This window comes from Dendrobates tinctorius, unplaced genomic scaffold, assembly GCF_039654945.1.
Source record: "Dendrobates tinctorius isolate UK_male_01 unplaced genomic scaffold, ASM3965494v1 ptg000062l, whole genome shotgun sequence".
Lineage (NCBI taxonomy): Eukaryota > Metazoa > Chordata > Amphibia > Anura > Dendrobatidae > Dendrobates > Dendrobates tinctorius.
The window spans coordinates 20,828,132-20,852,509 of record NW_027361730.1 but is presented as its reverse complement, the minus strand read 5'-3'; the positions used below and the strand labels follow the sequence as shown (position 1 = coordinate 20,852,509).

Genomic DNA, 24,378 nt, shown 5'->3' with positions numbered 1-24,378 from the left:
TGTGTTCCTGTCAGGACCTGGCGTAGCTGCGCAGGTCCCACCGTGGGGTCCTGCAGACTCGGAGTCAGCATCCACTCCACCACCGTCGCCGCCCACTGACCAGGCAGCTCCTGTAACCACCGCTGCCATTGGCTGCCGTCCAGCGCCTGCACCGGAGCCAAAACAACACCACCAGGAGGAGCCAGGTATGACCGCCGCCCCTGCAGCTGGGGAGACCTCTGGGTTCCCGTCCGCTCCAACGTCCAGGCAGGTCGTGCTGGACCTAGTCTGGGACCGGGATACTAGTTCCTGGGGGGAAACACCCGAACCCCTGGCAGTGGTGCCCCTGTCCACTGTGGGCAGAGGCCGGTCCCGAGAGGAGGAGGAAGAGCCTTACTATCCACCAGCTGGCAGCAGAGCAGCGGGAGAGGGAGCAACGGAGACTGGCAGTGCTGGGCCCTGACATGGACTGGAAAGAAAAGGCCCGCGCCGGGCACTACGGTCCCCGGGACTCTGCCGGGTGGGGTCCTGAACTTTAATCTGGAAAGGGGGTTTGGTTTCATCTCAGACCCCCAGAGGATCTCCGACCTCTTTGTCAGCCGGAGGGATGTAGAGTCCCACCTCCGGAGGGGACACACCGCTCGTGATCTGTACCGGGGAAACTATGTCACCTTCACCCGTCACGAGGGGCTATGCGGATGGTATGCTCTGAATGTGCGCCGCATCCCGGAGGACTTCATAGCGGTATACAAAAAGGACAAAGCTTATGTTCCACCGGCAGAGGCAGTCACCACAGTGGTATTTGTACCCACCAAGGCCAAGCAGGCCACATCCACAGAAGTCAAGCACCCCCTGGTACAGGTTGCTATGCCAGCTGTGCCACAGGCAGCAGTTCCACCAGCTGTCAGATCAAAAACCAGGGCAGCGGAGATACCACCTGAAGCTGCTGTGCTACCCCCACAGGCAGCTACTGCTCAAAGACCAGCTGCCACCCCATCTGCACGGGCAGCCACCAATCTAACTCCTTGGAAGGAAGAGTACCTGCAATTCGTCAGTCCGCCAGGAGGTGGACACACAGTCTTCCCTGGAAGCAAAAGAAATCTGCTTCTACCACCCCAGGAGGAGACCACCAGTAAAAACATTTACCAGTAACTGAACTGTTACCCAGGAGGGTATTGGCACTGTTGTGCCCCATTGTTTCTCTTGTTGCCAGTTTTTGCCTAGTTTTTGGCATCAGTTTTCCCCTTTTTTTATACAGAACTGCCGTGATCATGAACTGGAAGTGATTCAGATACTTTGCTTGTAAATAGTTTGCGCCTCTTAAAGTGCTCTCTCTTGGTTTTACACAAACCTTCTTCAAACAAGGACTACCTCGGACCTGGAGTTCTGCTCCAACCCCAAGGACACTGCAAGAAATCCCGGCTGGGAGCGGTGTCCAGCACTTTCAAGAATTATTGAAGTTTTAATGTGAAGTATTTTATAATGTGCCTTTTGAAAATGTTGGTAGCAATGTTTAGCTGCAGTATTAGGAGTGAATATTTTGCAGAATTTAGCCTCGTAGTAATGCTTAATAAAAAAAAAAAAGTGAAGTTTTGAATAAAAATTTGAATCCAGGTGACAAACCAGGAGTCAGCGGTTGTCACCTATGGGTATAGAAGAAACAGCAGAATGTGAAAATGTGAATGACAAAAGAAAAATGTGTTGAAGTAAAGATGGTAATACTTGATCTAGCAGTGAAATTCCTGGTAACGGTTGCTGTCAATAGCACTTTAAATTAGGTAAAGTGTTAAATTATAGGTAGTCTGTTAACTTCTTCTGCAACGTTTAAGAATCAGTGGCTCCCATATTGGGAAGTTTAGTTTAAAAATTGTTCACCTGTTAAAATGCATTTTATAAATTTTGTATGTTCCTTATGTAACACCTTTGTTTCACTTGCAGCCCGCGGACGTGCTGTGTTTAACGGGGGGGTATGTGGCACCCCTGAGGGTTCAGTCACCACAGAGGTACTGCACCTTCTCCTGAGGTGTGGTACCCCACTATCCAGGTAAGGTGGAGGCACCTGACCACACTCCAACACCTGCATCCCACACAACATAGTAGTGTAGCAAAGCACCTTTGGTGGCTCCCTGCTTGGAACATGAAGAGTGCTGGGAGGTGGGTAGAGCTTATACTGCACAAGAGAGCAGGAGAATATTAGGAAAGGGTCAGTCTCTGAAAGAAGATCCCCGGAGAGGGATGGAGTGAAGGAAGTGCTGCAGCAGACTCCTGTGACCAGAAGCTGCTGGTCCAGGAAAGAGCCATAGAAAGCATGATTCTTCAGAAGGAAGATAGTTTAGTGCGGAACGTAAGGAGAAGAAGAGAACTAAGGACTAGGGTCAGAGCAGAGCCCTTCCTCAAGTTCTAAGCGCATGGCCGGGGTCTGATCCCCGAGGTTGTATGGATACTGATGGTCCTGCAGCAGACACCGGAGGAAAAGACGTTGTCACCATTTTATTCCCACCTAAGACTTGGGGGCACAACAGCAGCGTGAGTGAGCCAGGACTTGATAGCAAGGAGTCCCCGAAGCAGGCTACAGCTGTATGCCGTACCAGTAGAGTTCTAAGTAACATCAAGAAGGAGGAACTTGAGTTTAATACGCAACTACAAGTACTTCAGATTAGGTGCTAGTGTGGAGACGTTCAGAGAATGCACATGTTGGAGGAGTGCTGGAAAGGTGTATTTTACCTTGCCTGGGAGTTGGCTGAGCCCCTAACCTGGAGGACACGGCACCGAAGTGGGCACCTGTATGCACAACAGACTGTGAGTAAAGCTTTGGAACTACATGCCCTTGTGTCCTCCACTTATTCTTGCGCCTTGCACCCGGCTCTGCTACATCTACGTCTTTACACCATCTCCCCACTTACCAACCTCATCTACACTGCCCTGGGACTACAGCTCCACCTGTGGGGAGCTTCAACATCATTGCTGCACCACACCATCTGTCCCAGAGAAGCAACCCTGCAGCGCTGGTCAAACTGACCAGAAACCACAGGTGGCATCACGAATCATCTCAATGACTTTATCCCCATCACTCTTCCCCTTTTACATTGACCGCCTGAGGCCACGGACTGGGTCATTACCACTGTGACATCTCCCATTGAAATCAACGGGCCCGGCACCGAGTACCCCACGGCCTCTGGGGGCGAGTCAACAGCGTGTCACTGGACCAAAAAGTACGCACTACAGCGTGTCAATGGACCTAAAAAATACACATTACAGCATGTCGTGGACGTAAAAAATACACGTTACAGCGTGTCGCTGGACCTGAAAAAATACACGGTACAGCGTGTCGCAGGACCTAAAAAACACACTTTAAAGTGTGTCACTGGACCTAAAAAATACACGTTAAAGCGTGTCACTGGACCTAAAAAATACACGTTAAAGCGTGTCACTGGACCTAAAAAATACATGTTAAAGTGTGTCACTGGACCTAAAAAATACACGTTACAGCGTGTCACTGGACCTAAAAAATACACGTTAAAGCGTGTCACTGGACCTAAAAAATACATGTTAAAGAGTGTCACTGGACCTAAAAAACACATGTTAAAGCGTGTCACTGGACCTAAAAAATACACATTAAAGCATGTCACTGCATCTAAAAAATACACGTTAAAGCGTGTCACTGGACCTAAAAAATACACATTACAGTGTGTCACTGGACCAAAAAGTACGCGCTACAGCGTGTCAATTTACCTAAAAAATACACGTTACAGCGTGTCGCTGGACCAAAAAAATACATGTTACAGTGTGTCGCTGGACCTAAAAAATACACATTAAAGCATGTCACTGGACCTTAAAAATACATGTTAAAGCGTGTCACTGGACCTAAAAAACACACGTTAAAGTGTGTCACTGGACCTAAAAAATACACATTAAAGCTTGTCACTGCATCTAAAAAATACACGTTAAAGCGTGTCACTGGGCCTAAAAAATACATGTTACAGCGTGTCGCTGGACCTAAAAAATACATGTTACAGCGTGTCACTGGACGGAAAATAATACACGTTACAGCGTGTTGCTGGACCTTAAAAATACAAGTTACAATGTGTCACTGAAGCTAAAATAATACACATTACAGCGTGTCACAGACCTTAAAAAATACACATAATAGCGTGTCACTGTACCTAAAAGTACATGTAATAGCGTGTCACGGACTCACCAACCAACACAAGCGCACGTCTCAACCACATGGGCTAATTTAGGTTTCCTTAAACTGCATATATCAACACCAACATGGCTCCTCCTAAAAAGTACGCCAATGACATTGAAAGGAAAGCAGCAAACGCCCAACTTAAAAGACAACAACGCACAAATGAGACTCCTGAAGAACAACAGCATCGCTGTGACAAATACAATGCATATAAGCATAGGTGTCAAGCAGATGAGTCCCCTGATGCAAAAGTTATTAGATTATCACAAGATGTCATTGGGCATCGACAGTGCCGCAAACAAAAATCTGCAGGCTCAACAGCAATATAATGCTCACAAGATGACCCATCACAATCAGCACACCTCACCGATGAGTCTACAACTACAAGATGTGTGGGGTTAACTAACAATGCATTATCCTAACGCAAGCTACGTCAGGAACAATGTTCATTGGCCACAGCAAGGAGACTGTCACAATATGCAGAAGCACACCGTCTCCAGCGACAAGCTGAAACACAAAGCCATAGAGAAGGGGAGAGCACATGGGGTAGACAGGTCAAAGAAGAGAGAACATGAGAAACAGCACACAGGGGGGAGAGAGACAGTGCACAGGGGGAGACAGGCCAGAGGAGAGAGCACAGACAGGACAACTCAGCACATGGTGGAAAGAGAGAGTGGATAAGTGGGTGAGCGCTTGGGGAGGAGAGATTCTCAGTTCTGCAAAGCCTGCCCCCATCGGGACATCACCGCCCTCCCGATGCGATAGCATCGGGCCTCCATCTAGTCTAATATATAATTATCTTATAATGTCTTCACATCCTGTTCCGTCCAGATGTGTCCAGATCCCAGAATTCCAAGCAACGGAAGTTCACCGACCCCATATTGGGACACCCAAGTGATGGGTGTCTCAATATGGAAACTGCTGGTGGCACCAGCCGAAAATACTGACATTACAGCAGGGGATTCATTTTGTGAGGTAAAATATTTCATTGACTGTTTTTAAACAATATTTTATCTTATAAAATGTATCCTCTGCGATCTGCTGTAATTTCAGTATTGTCTTTTGCTTCCTCCCCTGCCCAGGAGCTGTGGTATGTTTTGTACATGGTCAGACACAGGGGTGAGAGAGACAGAGCACAGGGGAGAGACAGCTCAGACAGGACAGCACATGAGGGTAGAACTCAGCACAGGAAGGAGAGAGACAGCAGACAAGGGGGATAGCACATGGAGTAGACAGGAGAGTAGACAAGAGAGCACAGACGGGAGAAGCCAGCACATGGGGAAAGAGAGAGTGGATAGGTGGGTGAGCACATGGGGGGAGAGATTCTCAACGCTGCAAAGCCTGCCCCCATCATGACATTACCGCCCTCGGGCCTCCATCTAGTCTATGTATAAATGTGTATACTGTGCTTATGATTGTTAATATGTACGTTATCTTTTTACCAGCCAATCCCACCATGGGACACTGTAGATACAAAGCTACTGTGGCTGCAGATATCAGGATTTCATTGGCTGCTGGACACACATGTATTGGCCAATCTATGCGCTAAGTATCTGCGCAAAGTATCTTAGTTTTTTCTTATTTTCTAGAGCAGTTACACAATTCATATTTCATATACTTCATGTTTGCATGCTATAGGACTGCAGAGTGAAATCACAGAGATAGATACGTTTTTTCATCAAACTTGCATATTCAAGTCTAAGAGTCCATGAAAAAATCAGACAGCATTCGGATGCCATCTGTGTGTTCTCTGTTTTTCACTGACTATTTGATATGAGAAGCTTTAGAAACATTCAACATTTTTATTTTTACATCTGAAAAAAAACTCTGATCAAACTCTGATAGCAAAAACTAAAATACTGACTAAACTCTGCTGAAACTCAAACAAGAAAATCACTGACATCTGAATGAGTCCTGAGGCCTGTGGCCTATTGATTCTTTCCCTGGCACCCTGCATTTAGGGTATATGGCCATCCTTAGCGTGTTCTTCCCCCATAAAGCCACACCATTAAACTGCAAAGCGAAGAAATGTCCCTAAAGGTGTGTGTTAATCAGAGCACCAGAACATTCCTACGATATAATATGGTAGATTTACTAAAATGGTATTACAGTTGTGCTCAAAAGTTTACATACCCTGGCCGAATTTTTGCTTTCTTGGCCTTTTTTCAGAGAATATGAATGATAACACCAAAACTTCTTCTCCACTCATGGTTAGTGGTTGGGTTATGCCATTTATTGTTAAACAACTGTGTTTTCTCTTTTTAAATCATAATGACAACCCAAAATATTCAAATGACCCTGATCAAAAGTTCACATACCCTGGTGATTTTGGCTTGATAACATGCACAGAATTTGACACAAATGGTTTGAATGGCTACTAAAGGTAACCTGTGACCTGTGACAAATGCCAGGAAAAGTGTTCGGGATGCAAAGAAAAACCCACAAATAACATAAGATGAAATACTGGACTCTCTGAAAACTAGCGGCGTGGCTGTTTCAAGATGCACAATAAGAAGGCACTTGAAGAAAAATGGGCTGCATGGTCGAGTCGCCAGAAGAAAGTCATGTCCCACTCACTGTTGAGCAATGCGCTAAGTGTCTAACACATAATAAATGTGGCACAAGGTTTGTAAGCCACAATTCTGACATATTTAGGATATTCCCCTGGTTACACTTGTTTACCAGTCGGAGTCGAACTACAGTACGTTGGTCCTGGTTATAGATCCTGTAGAGCTATGGCGCTGTGCGTAGAATACTTCTAAAGGAGCCTTGGTGCCTCCTTTCATTCTAGAATCAATGTTTATAATGGCATCGGTCAAATGTACCTCCAGCAGATAGCCATTAGGGTGGTGAAACTTGAGTTCTGCATAGCAGAAGAATCTATATTTTTTATGTGATGTGTACATTTTAAGCATACTTTGTAAGTATAATAAAGAGTATATTTTCTGCACATTAGGGTATGTTTCCACGCTCAGTATTGGCAACGCTTTGGACCCAGCACATGTCTGCTCCGTCTAAAGCGTTGCCGGCTTTTGTACGCGCGGTGATTCCGCATGTGTTTATTGAACCGTGCGGAATCACCGCATTGTATACATTGTATGGGTGACTTTATCTTGCGGAGACGGATCATCTCCGCAAGATAAATAAACATGCTGCGGTCTGGAAAGATGCGACGGTTATGCAGGGAAGTCAGAGGCGTCCCTGCACGCATAGTGGAGATGGGATTTCATAAAATCCCCTTCACTATGCTGTAAGATCTGGCCGCTGCTTGTTAGACGCTGCGGATGTACGCAGCATCCAATCTACAGCGTTTACTGACCGTGGAAACATACCCGAATAGAAATGCTCCCTAATTAGTAATGAGTTGTTTTCTCTTTTACATGTATGTGCTTATAGAATCCAATAGAGAATTTAATTTATGTTTCTTTCTTGATCAGAATAGAAATAAGATACAATTTGATGAGTTGGACGGAGCAATGACTACTCACTAAAATACATTTTGGAAATCTGTGAAAACGGTTTGTGCCCAGTAGATGTCACTTCTGCTTCACATTTCTTTCCAATATGATAATTTATCAACATGACACACATTTGTAACTATATGGATGACTCATATACTGTATATATTTTATATTTTCTAGATACTAGAAATCATTTTTACCAGTTTCTACCTAAAATTGGGACCATCTTATTGTGTACAGGGGTGACTTTACGTAATCTTGGATGATGAAGTGGTTTGTGGTGCTACTCGTGTGAATTGTTTGTTTGCCAGTGTGTAATGTTCCATAAATTAAATGAAACCACCCTTCACCAAACATGATGTAATGAAACTGCTCCAAATGGCCATCTACGATCATATTAACAAGACAATTGCAATATGCCACACATGCTATATATCCTCCTGCTGTAACTCTGGACATACACAGAAGCCTTGCATACACAAGCCCTGGTGTGGCTCCCCTGATGAATCCTTGTATGAGGAAACACGTCCGGAGACTATGGCAAGGACTTCCCCTAGATGCCGATTAGAGAGTATCATGGTATAATTAAGTCCCTTATACTTGGTGAGAACGTTCCGTTATTAATACATTGACAGTAATATTTACGGTTCATAAACAGCGGTTTGATGCATATATTATATTTGTGCTGCATGTACTATGGAATAAAAGGGCACCAGATCATTTAGTATTCTGGATGCCTTCCATTGATGAATAGATGATCTTCTGTAATATGAGGATTAAATTGAAGCGATTGTGTTTGCTATATCCTCAGGTTGAATCTCTAGAAGCATGTTTAACATTTGTTTATGTTCATGCTAAGACTAGGGACAACACCGTAAGCAGGAGAACTAGTCCCATTACTAAATAGAAGCTTTGTGTATCAGAGAACTATAAGGCTTCCATAGAAGCCACAGTTTGGCCTCCTTATAGGACCCAATGGGGCAATGCTAGTAAGCCTTGCTGCATCTTATAGGCAACTAGACCTCCGATTATTTGGGGCTATATATATACACCCACACACTTGCCTTCTAATATTTGATTGCGTCCGTTTGCACATCACTCACTTGCCCATAGCACTTTTTAATAAGTCATAAGGTGACTTTTTATCATTTAATTATTTAAAAGTTAATTTTTACCCATTTGCAATTTCCCTCTTATCACTGGGTTGAATTATCTAGCTAAATAGCCTAATTCAGCCAATGCCATCAAAAACTCATCACTGGAGGTGCGAAACCCGCTACCCCCGCTGACCAGCTGTTATAGATGGTGGCAAAAAGTTCTTGAATGCTGTATGTTTCTTAAAAAGTGATGATAAAAAAAGTTTAAGGGATTTGGGGCATTTATTTAAGGAGATGACCTCACATCATTGCCAGCAGACACTGTCTGTGTTATGCCAGCATGTGCCTCTGTAGAAAAAAAGCAGGTTTCTCTGGCAAGATATATTATAATGTTCCTTCACCTTTAATATTATGTTTTATATTCTGGTGTATTATTATATATTTCTCTGTGCTATTTATTTATGCAATGTATTTTGAAAAGGCAGTTGCCATTTAACAGTGAATCTGTCAGTGATCTTGTCTAACAAATGGGTTTCAAGCCCTCATTACCCTTCTTAGAACCAGGGGTGTATCTAGGGCGTGGGGTGGGCTTTGCCAGGCATTTGCTGCCCAAGGTGTCTTTCAGGTAGCTGCATTTTGCCACAACTCTAAGTGGGAGTCAGCTATTTTCTGAGCCAGCTATTAAGTTGATAGCCAGCTTAGAAAAAATGTAACACACCAGCTCCCAACTTTCATGTATACTCGCTCATTAAAGCATGAGTACAATCGAGGCCTAGACCTCCGGCACTTCTATGTTGGGGAGGTATCAGCAGCATGATCATGCCAAATGATCGAACTGCTGACGTCACAACTCCACTGCGTAACGGGGGGACGACGGTAAGGAAAGCATTTAAATGGAGCAAAAGACACAGGATTTCTATTGGAGGGAATGTGAGGAGTCAACATTATGGGGAGGAGAGGGGGGTAGATGTGTGAGGAGACAACAGTAGTAGGTAAATGTGTGAGAAAACAACAGTATGGAAAGGTGTGGGTAAATCTGTCAGGAAACCTCAATATGTGGGGAGTGGGTAAATGTGTGAGGAGACAACAGTATGGGTGGAAGTGGGTAAATATTAGGACACGACAGTATCAGGAGAATGTGTACATGTGAGGGGAGATGACAGCATGGGGGAATGAGTAAATATGTAAGGAGATGACAATGTTGAGAAAATGGGTAAACATGAGAAGAGACAACAGCATGGGGGTTAGTGGGTAAATGTGTGAGGAGAGTGGTTAAATGTGTGAGGAGACAGTCAATATCCTTTGCTGCATAGGTGATGAAATTTGGTATGGTAAGCACTCCAATGGAGGTGAAGAAAGCAAAGATTAATGGGGAATCTTGAGAGGGAAAGTACAGGGGGAGGAGTTTCAGAAGGCAGTATAAGGAGGGTAAAATGCATGAAAAGACAGTATGGTCATGTCATGTCATGTCAGGTCATGTGTGAAGAAACAGTAGCTGGAGCAGAGGGGAATGTGTACAAAGACTGTATGGGACAGGGAAAATGTGAGAAGACAGTATGGAGAATTGAGGGAATGTGTGGAGACAGTTTGTCAAATGATGAATGGATGTGTGACGATACAGTAAATGGAGTGGGTTCGAATGTGTGAGGAGAAAGTATGAGGCGGGAGAATGTATGAAGAGACAATATGGGAAGGGCGTGGAGAAATGTGAGAGAAGACAATATGTGAGATGACAGCACAAAGCAGAAATGTCATGGGGATCATCTCCCCGCATGAAGGGACAGTATAGTGGAGAATTATAGGCAGGTAGGGTATGAGCGAAGAAAAGTGTGATGTGCACAGTAGAGAGAATGGGTAGTGTGGGTGGCAGTATAGATAGGTGGAAGCATAGGTGGACAATGTGAGGGCACAATATAGAGGGGGCAGTATTCAAAAGTGCAGAAGGGGGGAGAGTGAGGACAGTACACAGTATAGAGACTGGACAGTATAAGAAAGAAGAAAAGTGTGATGGGTATAGTAGAGAGAATGGGTAGTGTGGGGGGCAGTATAGATAGGTGGAAGCATAGGTGGACAATGTGAGGGCACAATATAGCGGGGGCAGTATTCAAAAGTGCAGAAGGGGGGAGAGTGAGGAGGGTACACAGTATAGAGACTGGACAGTATAAGAGGGACACGGTGTGAGGGGACAGTGTGATGAAGGGACCCAGAATGGAAAGGAAAATGAGGGGGTCATATTTTATGCAGGATCACAGTGAGAGGAAATTATTTGGGGGCACAGCATATGGCAGAAATTTTTATTCATTCAGGAGCATGACTATACGATACAGTTGTATACAGCTGAAATTATAATTGATCACTGAACTAAGCTTGGTAATGTATTCATGTACTGATGGGGATTCTGGTTTTGTGTTCATGAACTGATGGTGTTTTCTGTGATGCATTTTGTACTGATGGTGGTTCTGGTGCTGTATTCATGTACTGATGGTAGTTCTGGTGATATATTTGTGGCGCCCCTGAGGCTCAGTCGCCACAGAGGTACTGCACCTCCTCCTGAGGTGTGGTACCCCACCATCCCGGTAAGGTGGAAGCTCCTGACCACGCTCCAACACCTGCACCCCACACCACAAAGTAGTGTAGCAAGGCACCTTCGGCGGCTCCCTGCTTGGAGTATAGCAAAGCACCCATTGGTGGCTCCCTGCTTGGAACACAAAACGTGCTGGGAGGTGGGTAGAGTTAGATTACATTTCAAGGAGCGGGAAGAATTTAAGTGAGTTAGTTAGTAGTTGGTTGGAGAGAGAAGAAGATCCCTAGAGAGAGGGATAGATGGATGGAAGTGCTGCAGCAGATTCCAGTGATCTGGGTCTGCTGGCACGGGAAAGAGAGAACAAGAGAGCAACATAGACTGAAAGCTTGACTCTTCTTAGAAGGAAAGGATTAGTATGGAATGTGAGGAGTAAAAGAGAACAGAGGACATGGGTGAGAGGAGAACTCTTCCTAGAAGTTCTAAGAGCAAGGCCGGGGGTCCGGTCCCCGAGATTGTACAGATACTAATGGTCCTGCAGCCGACACCAGAGGAATAGAAGTAGTGACCACTTTATTCCCACACAAGACTTGGGGGTACAACAGCAACTGGATAGTGAGCCGGGACTTAGTAGCAAGGAGTCCCCGAAGCAGGCTACAGCTGTCTGCCGTACAAGTAGAATTCATAGGAACATCAGACAGGAGGAACGCCAGTGTAACTCAGTACTAGGAGTACTTCACTCAAAGGCGCTATAAGAGGAGACGTTCAGAAAGGCACAAGTTGGCGGAGTGTGGGAAAGGAGTATTCCATCTGGCCTGGGGGATGACTGACTCCCAGACCTGGAGGACACGGCACAGAAGCAGGCACCTGTTTGTACGACAGACTGTGAGTAAAGCTTTGGAACTACATGCCCTGGTGTTCTCCACTTATTCCTGCGTCAACCTGCCCGGCCCTGCTACCTCCCCTGCGCCTGACACTACACCATCTAAGTGTCACCATATCTACTTTGCCCTGGGACTACAGCCCTGCCTGTGGAGGGCTATACCATCACTGCTGCACCACACCATCTGTCCCAGAGGATCTTTCTGCAGCATCTACATTTCCGAACACCATAGGTGGCGTCACGACTTATTCATTCACACTGAACATTTACAATGGGCGCCCAGCGCCACGGGCCGGGTCACAGCTACCGTGACAACTTCCATTGAGATCCACCGGGCCCGGTACCGAATACCCAACAGCCCTGGGTGTGAGGGCGTCCCATATTCATGTACTGATAGTGGTTCTGGTGATATATTTCTGTACCAATGGTGGTTCTGCTGATGTATTCATGTACTGATGTGGCTCTGGTGATATATTCCCGTACTGATGGGGTTGTGATGCTGTATTTCTATACTGATGGTGGCTTTGGTGATGTATTTCTGTACTGATGATGGTTCTTGTGATGTATTCCTGTACAGTTGGTGGTTCTGGTTTTGTATTTTTGTACTGCTGGTGGTTTTGGTTATGTATTTGTGTACTTATGGTGGTTCTGGTGCTGTTTTCCTGTGCTGTTATAGTGTCACGATCCATGTTTGGATTTGTGGCAGCTCTGATTCTTCTCAGTTTAAAACTTTTTTCCTTTCAGGCCATTGGGAGTTAATGTTAGTTTTTTCCCCGCTAGCCTGCTGGTGTAATTGTATTGCTGCTGGGTTTGCTGATGTGGGTGGTGACCACTCCCACCATCCTTCAAGAGGTCATCTGATGCATCAGTTGACTGTTGGTGATAGTTCATTCTACAGTGACCCAGCTGCAGGAAGGAGCACTCTGGGTGCAGTGGTGCCTGGTTGAGTTCATTTGTCAGGTGCCTTACTCTGCTGTGCGGTGCTTTTTTATTGATTTTATTAATTTTAATTGATTCTTAATTGTGATTGGTTCCCCATTTTTATATATATCCCCTCCTCCCAATCTAATCATGTTCCCACCTGAGGAAGACAGCGTCCTGCTGTTGAAACGCGTTGTGGAATAAAGACATCAAACAGATTTCCTTCTTGTCCTTGGCACCCTCCTGGCCGCGGTTCATTGCTCTACAGTTCATTCTACAGTGACCCAGCTGCAGGAAGGAGCTCTCTGGGTGCAGTGGTGCTTTGTTGAGTTCATTTGTCAGGTGCCTTACTCTGCTGTGTGGTGCTTTGCAGCAGAGGGAGCTAAGTGTTGCATTTTTTTGTTTACGCTGTCCTTTTTGGTGTCTGTCTGTCCATACCTTTTGTTGTATTAATGCATCGGTGGGAATAGTGATCCTACCTGCCAGTTCCCTACTTAGGGATAGGAGCAAGTCAAGTGAGGGATTAGGTGTCCTGCTCGGCGACATGGTGAAAGAACCCAGTATAGGGACGCTAGTAAGATCAGGGCACTTCCTCAGGTGAGTGCAGAAAAAGGTGTCCATTTCCCCCATTCCCTATCGACAGGGCCCACCGTTGTTAAAGTTTCCCTGGTGTTCCCTTGTGTGTTGTGCCGTCCGTTGACCGACCTTTTGTGGGGTCGTGTCATACCGCTTCGGTCACATCGTGACATTTAGGTTCGGTCACATGTAACAGTCCATAACTTGTAAGATTGTGTGATACATGGCCATGTTAATACAGTATTGTACCATTTGACAAGTTACGGGTTACTACATTTGTATTAATGCTAGGAGCATTAAAGGGGATGTCTAGGTTTGTGATGAAAGTCTGCAGTCACTCTATGTGACTGTAGACTTTTGAATCCTCTCAGAGTGCGCACTGCATCCTCTCAAGATTCTCTGGTTCCTGCAGTGAGAGCGGGAGATCATGCAACAGCAATTTACAGATATGTGGTTGGAAGTATGCAAATCACAGCTGAGTGGTGATAAAACAACTGGTCAAACCGCTTAAGCTGTGTATAGGAGGGGGCGGCAAACTGAACCTTTGCCCTGGGTTCCTGGAAAGCCTACATCTACCTCTGCTTAGAAGTGTATTGTGAGACTAAAGGGAAGGTGCCGTGTTTTTTCATAATTTAATGTAAAAAAGAAAATAGTATAAAAAGATATTGTCCTCTAAGCTTGACTCAGTGGTGTGAATGGATTTTTTTTTTCTGTAGTAATGCAGCCACTGGGGGCTGCCATCTTACCTCTCTGGCTGCTGACGACACTTTCCATGCTCATTTACGGCAGTCCCTGGGCATAAGAGACAATAGTCGGCTGCCGACCCTATCGCTTTCATTGCAGCTGCATCAGGAGTGAACTGGGCACGCCTCTGTGGGCAGCTCAATTCACAGCTGTAGGTGTGGCCAGGCGCCATCTTATTAGAGCCCAGTGCTTTCCTTTTAGCTTCATTTACACTCTATTGCAAGCCTTGGATGCTGTACTGTTCCAGCATAACAGGGCTTGGATGTTCACTCTGCACATACCAGCTGTAGGAGAGGAACCAGGACGAGCTCCTGGACACCAAGCTGCTCTTTCCAAAACACCCGACCAGCTGCTGCCCCTGCTCTTGCAAAACATAGGAGGAGCTGCTCCCTGCTGTTTCAAAACACTTGGCAATCTGCTGGACATCTAATCCTCTCCTGTGTGATACTGACTGCTGAACCGTGTATCTAATCCTCTCCTGTGTGATACTGTCTGCTGAGCCGTGTATCTAATCCTCTCCTGTGTGATACTGTGTGCTGAGCCGTGTATCTAACCTATCATGTGTGATACTGCCTGCTGAGCAGTGTATCTAATCCTCTCCTGTGTGATACTGTGTGCTGAGCCGTGTATCTAATCCTATCCTGTGTGATACTGTCTGCTGAGCCGTGTATCTAATCCTCTCCTGTGTGATACTGTCTGCTGAGCTGTGTATCTAATCCTCTCCTGTGTGATACTGTGTGCTGAGCCGTGTATCTAATCCTATCCTGTGTGATACTGACAGCTGAGTCGTGTATCTAATCCTCTCCTGTGTGATATTGTCTGCTGAGCTGTGTATCTAATCCTATCCTGTGTGATACTGACTGCTGAGCTGTGTATCTAATCCTATCCTGTGTGATACTGTCTGCTGAGCCGTGTATCTAATCCTCTCCTGTGTGATACTGTCTGCGGAGCCGTGTATCTAATCCTATCCTGTGTGATACTGCACACTGCTCTCCTGAAATACTCTGTGCTGCTGTCACCCTGCTCCTCCCCCATATATCTCCCTCTGTGCCCCCCATAGACCAGCACACTGCTCTCCTGAAATACTCTGTGCTGCTGTCACCCTGCTCCTCCCCCATATACCTCCCTCTGTGCCCCCACATAGACCAGCACACTGCTCTCCTGAAATACTCTGTGCTGCTGTCACCCTGCTCCCAGAATCCTTGCTGCCTGCCATCCTCAGTGACCGAAGACCCCATTCCTCTCCTCAGATCCTGTACTGGCGATGTCTGAAAGTGAGGCGACAGGGGCCTGATATATGGTGGATGGAGTATATGCTTTTTTAAATTTTTCTTGCCCATATGTAGGACTTTGCATTTCTCCCTGTTAAAAACCATTCTGTTAGTTGCTGCCCACAGTTCCAGTTTGTGTAGATCTTTTTGAATCCTCTCTTTCTTCTTTAGTATTAGCGTAGCTTTGTGTAATCAATAAATGTAAGCAATTTACCCACAATTCCTTCATCTAAATCAAGGATAAAGATGTTGAACAACACAGGGCCCTGGACAGAGCCCTGAGGTACTCCACTTGAGACATTTTTCCCAACTGGGTGTGGAGCCATTTATGACGACTCAGTGAAGATCAGTTGATCTTACATTTACTTTCTGAGCGAAAACAATATGCAAAATAAGAATTTAAAAGTTCGGCCTTCTCAACATCATTTTTTAGCACTTCACCATTTTCTTCCTGTAAAAATCCTATAGCATCTTTGACTTTTCTTTTACTTTTCACATACCTCCGAAATCCTTTTTTATTGCTTTTGACGTCTCTTGCAAGTCTAAATTCATTATCAGCTTTAGTAATCTGATTTGTGCCCCGCAGGTTTTGCAGACAGCATTATATTCTTCTTAAAATCTGCCTTTCTGAAATCCAACCTTGAAGTCTGAGTGTTCACAGGTCTTCGTCCTCTAGTTATCCAAAATTCTCTGACAGCATGATTGCTGTCTCCTAGGGTCCCAGCCACCATCCCTTACCTCCTCAACCATTTCCTCCCAGTTTATAAGGATTAAGGTAGCAGATCCCCTTGTTTTCACCTCTACCTTTTGGAAGGTAAAGTTGTCAGCAAGAGAGGATAAGAATTTGCTGAACCTGCCTGAGAGAGATTCCCAACAAATGTCTGGATAATTGAGATCTCCCATGATCAATACATCATATTTTTTTTTTTTTTTAAAACATGGCCATCTTATGCATAAAGAGTTCATGCATATCTTCAGCTTGTCTAGGTGGCATTTAGTAAATGCTTACAATGGTGTCCTTTCTGTTGTTCTCTCCTTGTATTCTTACCCAGTTTCCACAGAACTCCCAGTCTCTGAAGCTTCAATCTATGTGCAGATACACATTTTTCTAACATACAATGTGACACCTCCTCATCGTTTATTAAGTGTGCTTATTGCAAATAAGTTGTATCCTTCTATCCTTGTATTCCCATCATGTGTATCATCCCACCAAGTTTCAGTGATGCCAATAACATCATATTTCTTTTCCTGAGTTAGTAGTTCCAATTCTCCTTGCTTGTTGTCTATGCTGTGTACATTTGTATAAAAACATTTTAGTTTGTGATCAGTTTCCCTTTCTCCAGTATTTTTATTATTCAGATCTTTTTGGCTTTGTTCTTCCTTTCCACTTCTAATAGCAGAATTCGCAATAGTATTTGTTCGCTATATGGCTTTCCATGGCCTTTTGCTTCTCTTCCCACAATGTTCTAGTTTAAAGCTCTCCTGATGAGTGTAGCAAAGTGACTTCCAAATATCTATTTTCCAGTCTTGGTAAGATGCAGCCCATCTCTAGCATGTAGTCCATCGTATAGATAATTCACTCTGTGATCCAGAAATCCAAATGCTTGCTGATGGCACCATCGACGTAGCCAGTTGTTCACCTGTAGAATCTTGTTCCACCTCCTAGTTTCATGGCCATCAACCATGAGGATGGATGAGAAGACCACTTGCACTCCCAATTGCCTAAGTCTTCAATATCATTACAGATGGTTCCTAGGTAGTGATGGGCGAACCCCCTGATGTTCGGGATCGGAGGGTTCGCCCGAGTTTTTTTGTAACTTTGAGTTCGGGGCCGGAGATGACACAAACTTGCGTCAGAACCCCGAGCTCAGACTTTACAGATATGGGATGAGGCGGGGGGCTGTAAAAAAAGCAGAAAATTAATAATAAACATTATAATTATACTTACCTGTCCAGCGACGCGTCCTCCCGTCCCGCTGTCTCCTGGCCGCATCTGCTTCCGGGGCCGCTCATTAACTTCCGCCAGTATGCATTGCACTCGGCAGTCTTTGGCTTTTTTCCGGCAGTGTTCATGATTATTAATGGTCGTTTTAAAAATTGAAAAATAAATAAAAATATACCAAAATTGTATTGGATATTTTAACAAATGATTAATAGGATAGAGAAGAGTAGAGCTCGACCAAAAGAGTCTACCTTGTCGTGGTGGTGGCGGCTTAAAAAATCTTTTGACTGTGGACAGTTCAAGGGGTGGAGGCAGGGCTGGGGTGGACCCTGGGCGGAGTCTCAAGGAGGCCCCGAAAATTTTGCCATTATGGGGCCCCAAAATTCCTAGTGGCAGTCCTGCCCTGCAGTGCAGAAGCATTGCAGAGTATCAGATCAGCAATCTGTCAGTGTAAAGATGATGTTATTAAAAATTGTAAAAATATTTTAAAAAAACAAATAAATAAAAAAATGAAAAATATTATTGCCCAAAATACATTTATTTATGTCAATTTTTTTTTTTTTTTTTTTAAACACACATATCTGGTATTGCCGCATCTGGATAAACCCGACCTATAAAACTGTAAAAAATAAATAAATGAAAAACAAGGCAAAAAACTTTGCTTTATCATCATACCGCCGAATAAAACGTTTTAATTTTGTGTGTATTTTAATCATGTTTGTCTATATATAAATAATGATTGTTATTTTTCTTTTACACATAGGCTTACATTGCTTGTAAGTTTTTATGATCATATTTAGTATACATTTCATCCTTCTATCTATCCTACTCCTTAGACTGTTGATCAAGTGAAGTGATTTTAGTATATGTCGACATTTTCTTCTGATATGCATCTGTGGGATAATTTTTGTGTTAATTTTCTCAGACTTCTCATAAGCTTCTCCTCACTGTCTGCAGTAACCCATGGTTGTCTTTTTTTTTTACACTGGCCAAAGAAACCTGTTTTATGCCACTTCCATAGCAAACAATCTGTATTGATTTTTGATGGAGTGGGATAGTGTAGCAAAACAGTCCCGTGTTTCTGTGTATGAGCCTTTGTGTGCTTAAGCCTTTAATATCACAGTTCTTTGTTATATACTTTGTTATATACTGTAGAATAAGGGTACCGTTACACCTAGCGATGCACCAGCGATCCCGACCAGCGATATGACGCGGTCAGGATCGCTGGTACATCGCTAGGTGGTCGCTAGTGAGCTGCCACATAGGCAGATCTCACTAGCGACATCGCTGGGGACGGGGATCGCTACTTACCTGTCAGACGCGGCGATCCTGCGTCCTCCCGCCCGGCTCCACGCATCGCTCGTCGTCACAGCAGGAAGCGCCGCAGGAAGTGGCCGTCGAGGAATGATCCAGGAGCTTCTCGCGCGATCAGCGATTACCAGCGGGGGAGCCGGTTGGAGGTAAGTATCACATGCAGCGATATCGCTAGCAATATCGCTGCAACGTCACAAAATCGGTGACTTTACAGCGATATTGCTAGCGATATCGCAGTGTGTAACGGGGGCTTAAGGCATGTGGGACACACTCAACACTACTGCCCTCCACAAAATATATCACCTTACTGGCGGGGAAGGAAAAAATGGGCTAATTGAGCTCTGACTAGATAAATAGATAGGTAGACTGATAGATAGATAATAGACAGATAGATATATAAATATTTTATTTAAGTAGACAAAGTATCGTCAAGAAATTTATTTAGAATTTTAAACACTCAAATGATATAAAAACACAATATACTTACTTTCTGCACTTAGCAGGCAGTCTGTTGAATCAGATCCATATTCATTCTCTATGGTACACTGATAGACACCACAATCCTTCACTGATGCTTGTACAATGGCAAGTGCTACCTGTCCTTCATCTCCAGAACTAGAGAATAAAAAGTTAAATTAAACAAAAAAAGTTAAATTAGACAAAAAAAAATCTTCTATCAATATGTATAACCATGTACATGGTTTTATTAAAGTATATTGCTCTACTTCTCATGATGAATGTTTTTTTTCCTCCTTAAACTCTCAATAATAATCTTTATTTTTATATAGCGCTAACATATTCCGCAGCACTTTACAGGTTGCACACATTTCATCACTGTCCCCGATGGGGCTCACAATCTAAATTCCCTATCAGTATGTCTTTAGAATGTGGGAGGAAACCGGAGTACCCGGAGGTAACCCACGCAAACACAGGGAGAACATACAAACTCCTTGCAGATGTTGTCCTTGGCGGGATTCGAACCCAGGACCCCAGCGCTGCAAGGCTGCAGCGCTAACCACTAATGATCAAGCGCTAAAAAATTAACAGCGTTTGGTCATGGGCTGTAATCTCGTGCCATAGTATAGTTACGGCACTGGAGTAAAGCTCTTCCTCCTGCAAGCTAGAGCAGGAACAGGTTGGTGTTCCAGCTGTCAGACACACCTGAGGAAAAGACAGAAGTGGTTTATTACTGCTTTTGTCTTCTCTTTTGCTGTTTACATGTTTCTCAATGGGCGCTATTTGTCAAAAAGAAACATAAGCAGTGCCAAAGCTTCTATTAGAACCAGTGATTGTCTGACCAGCAGAGCAGAGCAGATTGCCAATTTTCAGCTATGCCAGGTAATTGCATCACTGCAATAAGTTGTTTTCCCCTATAGATGGGGGTATATGGATGCCTTAGTTACAGTGGAAAAAATACACAATAAGTTGATAGAAATTTATCCCATGGGACAAATAAAAATATGTGATTAAAAAATGAAAAAAAAAACATCAAAAATAATTCTTTCGTATATTAAATACACTTTAGTATATGGTAGTAAAAACAAATCGTACATGAGTTAGGCTGCCACGCATTTGTAATAACATGAAGTATTCTTCCAATAGGTTATTTAATGAGAAAACTTATCTTATAAAACAAATTCACAAAATTAATTTTTTCTATATTTATGTTGCAAAAACAATGTATATAAAGTACAGACTAATTTACAAACTGCACTGACAAAAAAAAATCACAATTTTTCCACATAAAACAAGGCTTCATATAGTTACATCAGTGAAAAAAAAATAAAAAAGCTATCGCTGCTGAAATGTGGAGAGGCAAAAAGTAATAAAAATAAATAAATGGCCGACCATTATGACCCTTTCAAGCTTGGTCATTTAAAAGTTAATAAAACATAAAAAGTCACGAGGACATTAGGCTCATTGATGATAATTCAGCAATGTGTCACATTAACCTGTATTTCAACCCATGTTATTGTGTGTGCATCGGTACTGGGAAATTCCTCTTGTATACATCAAATTAACCTATGTTGCTTATCTTTACTAAAGAACAGCACTCTTCTTCAAAGTTGTCTATGGCTGGCTTCAAGTAAACTATGACATATACAATGGAATATAGGAAAAACATTAAGTATGAATACATAATTTGGTGTATGCCACCAGAAACTGTTACCATACCTTGATATCTCTGAGATTAAAAATGAGAAATTCTACACTAAACATAAAAGATGTAAGCATAAAAAAGTCTAAAAGTTCAATATGTAGTTAAATCGCATTTCAACTTCTAGTCTTTTCCAAGCAAACTAATTTCGGATTCAAACTCCAGTATTTCGCAGACTGAGTAATTACCGTGATGCGTGGATCATCCGTGTGTCTCCTGACCCATGCTCAATAGTTTCATAGGTATATATGATGCTGTAAATCTTTCATATAGGCATATATATGGCTGTTAAGTTTGGGTCAAGAGATCTAATGGGTCTCTTGATGGGTAGAGGGTATTCTTAAACCACTGGTGAAGGATACACCCAGCTACATTCAGGACACAACTGACCTATTGAATAAACTATCAGCAATAGGTCTCCTACCAGAATGAACCATCCTGGTCACCATGGATGTGGAATCTTTGTACTCTAATATCCCACACCAGGATGGATTAAATGCCAGCAAATTCTTCATGGAAAACACAGGGACTGATGCTGATGCTGTGATAAAACCTATAAAATTCATCCTCACCCACAATTACGTTGAATTTGACAACAAGATATATCAACAGGAAACTGGCACAGCTATGGGAAGTAAAATAGCTCCACAATATGCAAATCTTTTCATGGCCAAGCTTGAAAGCAACTTTTTGTCCTCATGTCCCATCAGGCCTCTGACCTACTACCGCTTCATTGATGATATTTTAATCATCTGGAATGGAGTCTGAGCAACAGCTAAAGACGTTCCACGAACAGTTTAATCAATTTCATCCCACCAACTTAACACTCAACTACTCCACCACTGAGATTAACTTTTTGGACACTATCACTAAGCTAAAGAACAATGAAATAGAGACATCCCTGTATCAGAAACCAATCGACCGTCTAACATACCTTAAATGGGACAGTTTCCATCCAAAACACATAAAGAACTCCATTATCTACAGCCAAGCAATCAGATACAATCGTATATGTTCCAAACCAATCGATAGAGATGAACACCTTGGTCACCTCAAAAAGACCTTTTTGAATCAGGGCTACCATCCAAGAACAATTCAAAACCAAATTACAAGAGCCACCAGAATGTCAAGGAATCACCTGCTACATTACAAAGGAAAAGAAGAAAATAACCGGATGCCTCTAGTAGTCGCCTACAACCCAAATCTGGAAGTGCTAAGGGGAGCTGCACGGAAATTACAACCTTTACTACAAAAAGATGCCCGATTACAATCCATTTTTGCAGACCCCCCCCACTACTGTGCTTTAGGCAGCCCCCAAATCTAAGAAGCATCATTGTCAGAAGCTCCCTGTCCTCTCCAACAGCTGCAGGAACCTTTCTGTCAGGAGCCCCGCACTGCACTTGCTCACTGAGCCAGTGCGGGTGTCCTGAGTACAAAAACAGTGCTCAAAGATACCTGTGGAGCAGGGCAGCAGCGGTGATGATGCGTGCTTCAGAGTATCAGGACCTGAAGCACATGACTGCTGGGGGCGTGGCCTAAGCTCCACAGATCTAGGAGCTGCAGGGAAACTCCTAGAAAGGTAACTACAGGACAGTGTTACCAAGGGGCATAGACAGAGACAGAAACCAGATGAAGCCAGGGTCAAAGCACAAGATAGCAATACAGTACCAAAGGGTTATACAGAATGGATAGTCAGGACGTAGCAATAGGTCAGAAAGCCAGAACGGGCAATAGACTGTACAATAGGGACAAACTGTAACGGAGTAAAGATAGCCAAGCCAGGAGGTCAGAACCGGAGAAGACAATAGTACCAAAGCGAGAGACAGAGTACAGAGTGAGGGAACAGGCCGGGTCATACACGGGAAGTAAACAAGCAACGCAGAATACATGCACACCAGGGGTCAGACACACCAGAACAACAGTATAGCTGACAGAGAACCCTGGTAAAGAGTGAGTATAAATACCCCTCCCAGATCAAGAACGAGGCCACGAACACTTAACCCTGTGAGTGCAGGGCAAGAACCGTGTTCAAACCTTGACACTTTCTTTGCAACCAGAAAAAATGTAAAACCTGTCCATTTATAATGACCACGGACAAGATAAAGATCCCCAATTCACTGGGGGGTCTGTATGTGGGGGAGACAGGGCAAAAGCTTAGAACAAGGATGAATTCTCATCACCACACAATAAGAGAAAAAAGAATGGATCTACCTGTGGCAAAACATTTTTGCATACCTGATCACAGCACCATAGACATGAAATTACTGGTATTGAAAGGTAACTTCACATCTCAGAGTGAGAGAAGAGTCTGTGAGTACAAATTCATGATGACCTTTGACACTCTCAATGCTGGAATGAATGTGTCGCATGGATTTATGTCTTTTTACATCAATTAAGGAATTTGCTCCTAAGACCTTGTGGGGCATCACAACACAGAACCAGACTGCAATAAGAGGACAATAAAACATCCAGACGCCTTATCTATGAACTGCTCCAATATTTATGTCTATCCCTCTCCCATAATGATAATTCTGCTTCACGTCACTTGTCTTATCTACTGCATTTTTTCTGTGCTGTGTCGTGCATAAATATGTGATTCTTCAGATTTTGTATTAGTCAATGCCTGATGAAGAGACCTGAGTAGTGTCGAAAGCTTGCAATTTGTTACCATCTTTTCAGTTAGCCATTAAAAGGTATCAGCTACTGAGGACTCTCAATTCTGAATATTTTTCTATCTACTGGCTAACACGGTACAAAGATATACATCTTTCCTGGGTCAAGAGACCTGCAATTGTTCTGCACACTGTCTCTTCTTATGTCTTGTATTATATAGTGCTAACATATTTCACAGCACTTTACATACATTATCATCGCTGTCACCAATGGGGTTCAATATCTAAAATTCCCTATTCATTTTATTCACTTATATAGTGCCATTAATTCCACAGTGCTTGCCAGACAAAACATCTAGATTCCCCCCATTATTATGTCTTTGGAGTGTGGGAGGAAACTAGAGAACCCACGCGAACACGGGGAGAACATACAAACTCCTTGCAGATGTTTTCCTTGGTTGGATTTGAACCCAAGACCCCAGCACTGCAATCCAACATTGCTAAGCACTGAGCCACCGTGCTGCAATTGTGGTCTGTGCTATTGTGAAACATCTTTATATGAATCAACCCAAACATTATTCTGACGTTAATCCCGACAGAGCCATTCACATGAATGAAGCTGACTAAGTCACTATGGACGCTGCCTGACCGCCTTCTTGGTAGTATTGGTTTTGAGCAACAAAAATCACATCCTTTATTTGCAAAAGAAA

At 43.6% G+C, this 24,378-nt stretch overlaps 1 protein-coding gene across 1 annotated transcript in view; it reads right to left on the bottom strand.

Moving 5' to 3' along the window:
- The window catches only part of ALPK3 (alpha kinase 3), a 142,994-nt gene that overhangs the window by 25,595 nt on the left and 93,021 nt on the right, over window positions 1-24,378 (bottom strand). The window contains exon 9 of the mRNA XM_073579366.1: window positions 19,386-19,513. Within this exon, the coding sequence (XP_073435467.1) occupies window positions 19,386-19,513 (128 nt within the window). The remainder of the gene's footprint in view (window positions 1-19,385; window positions 19,514-24,378) is intronic.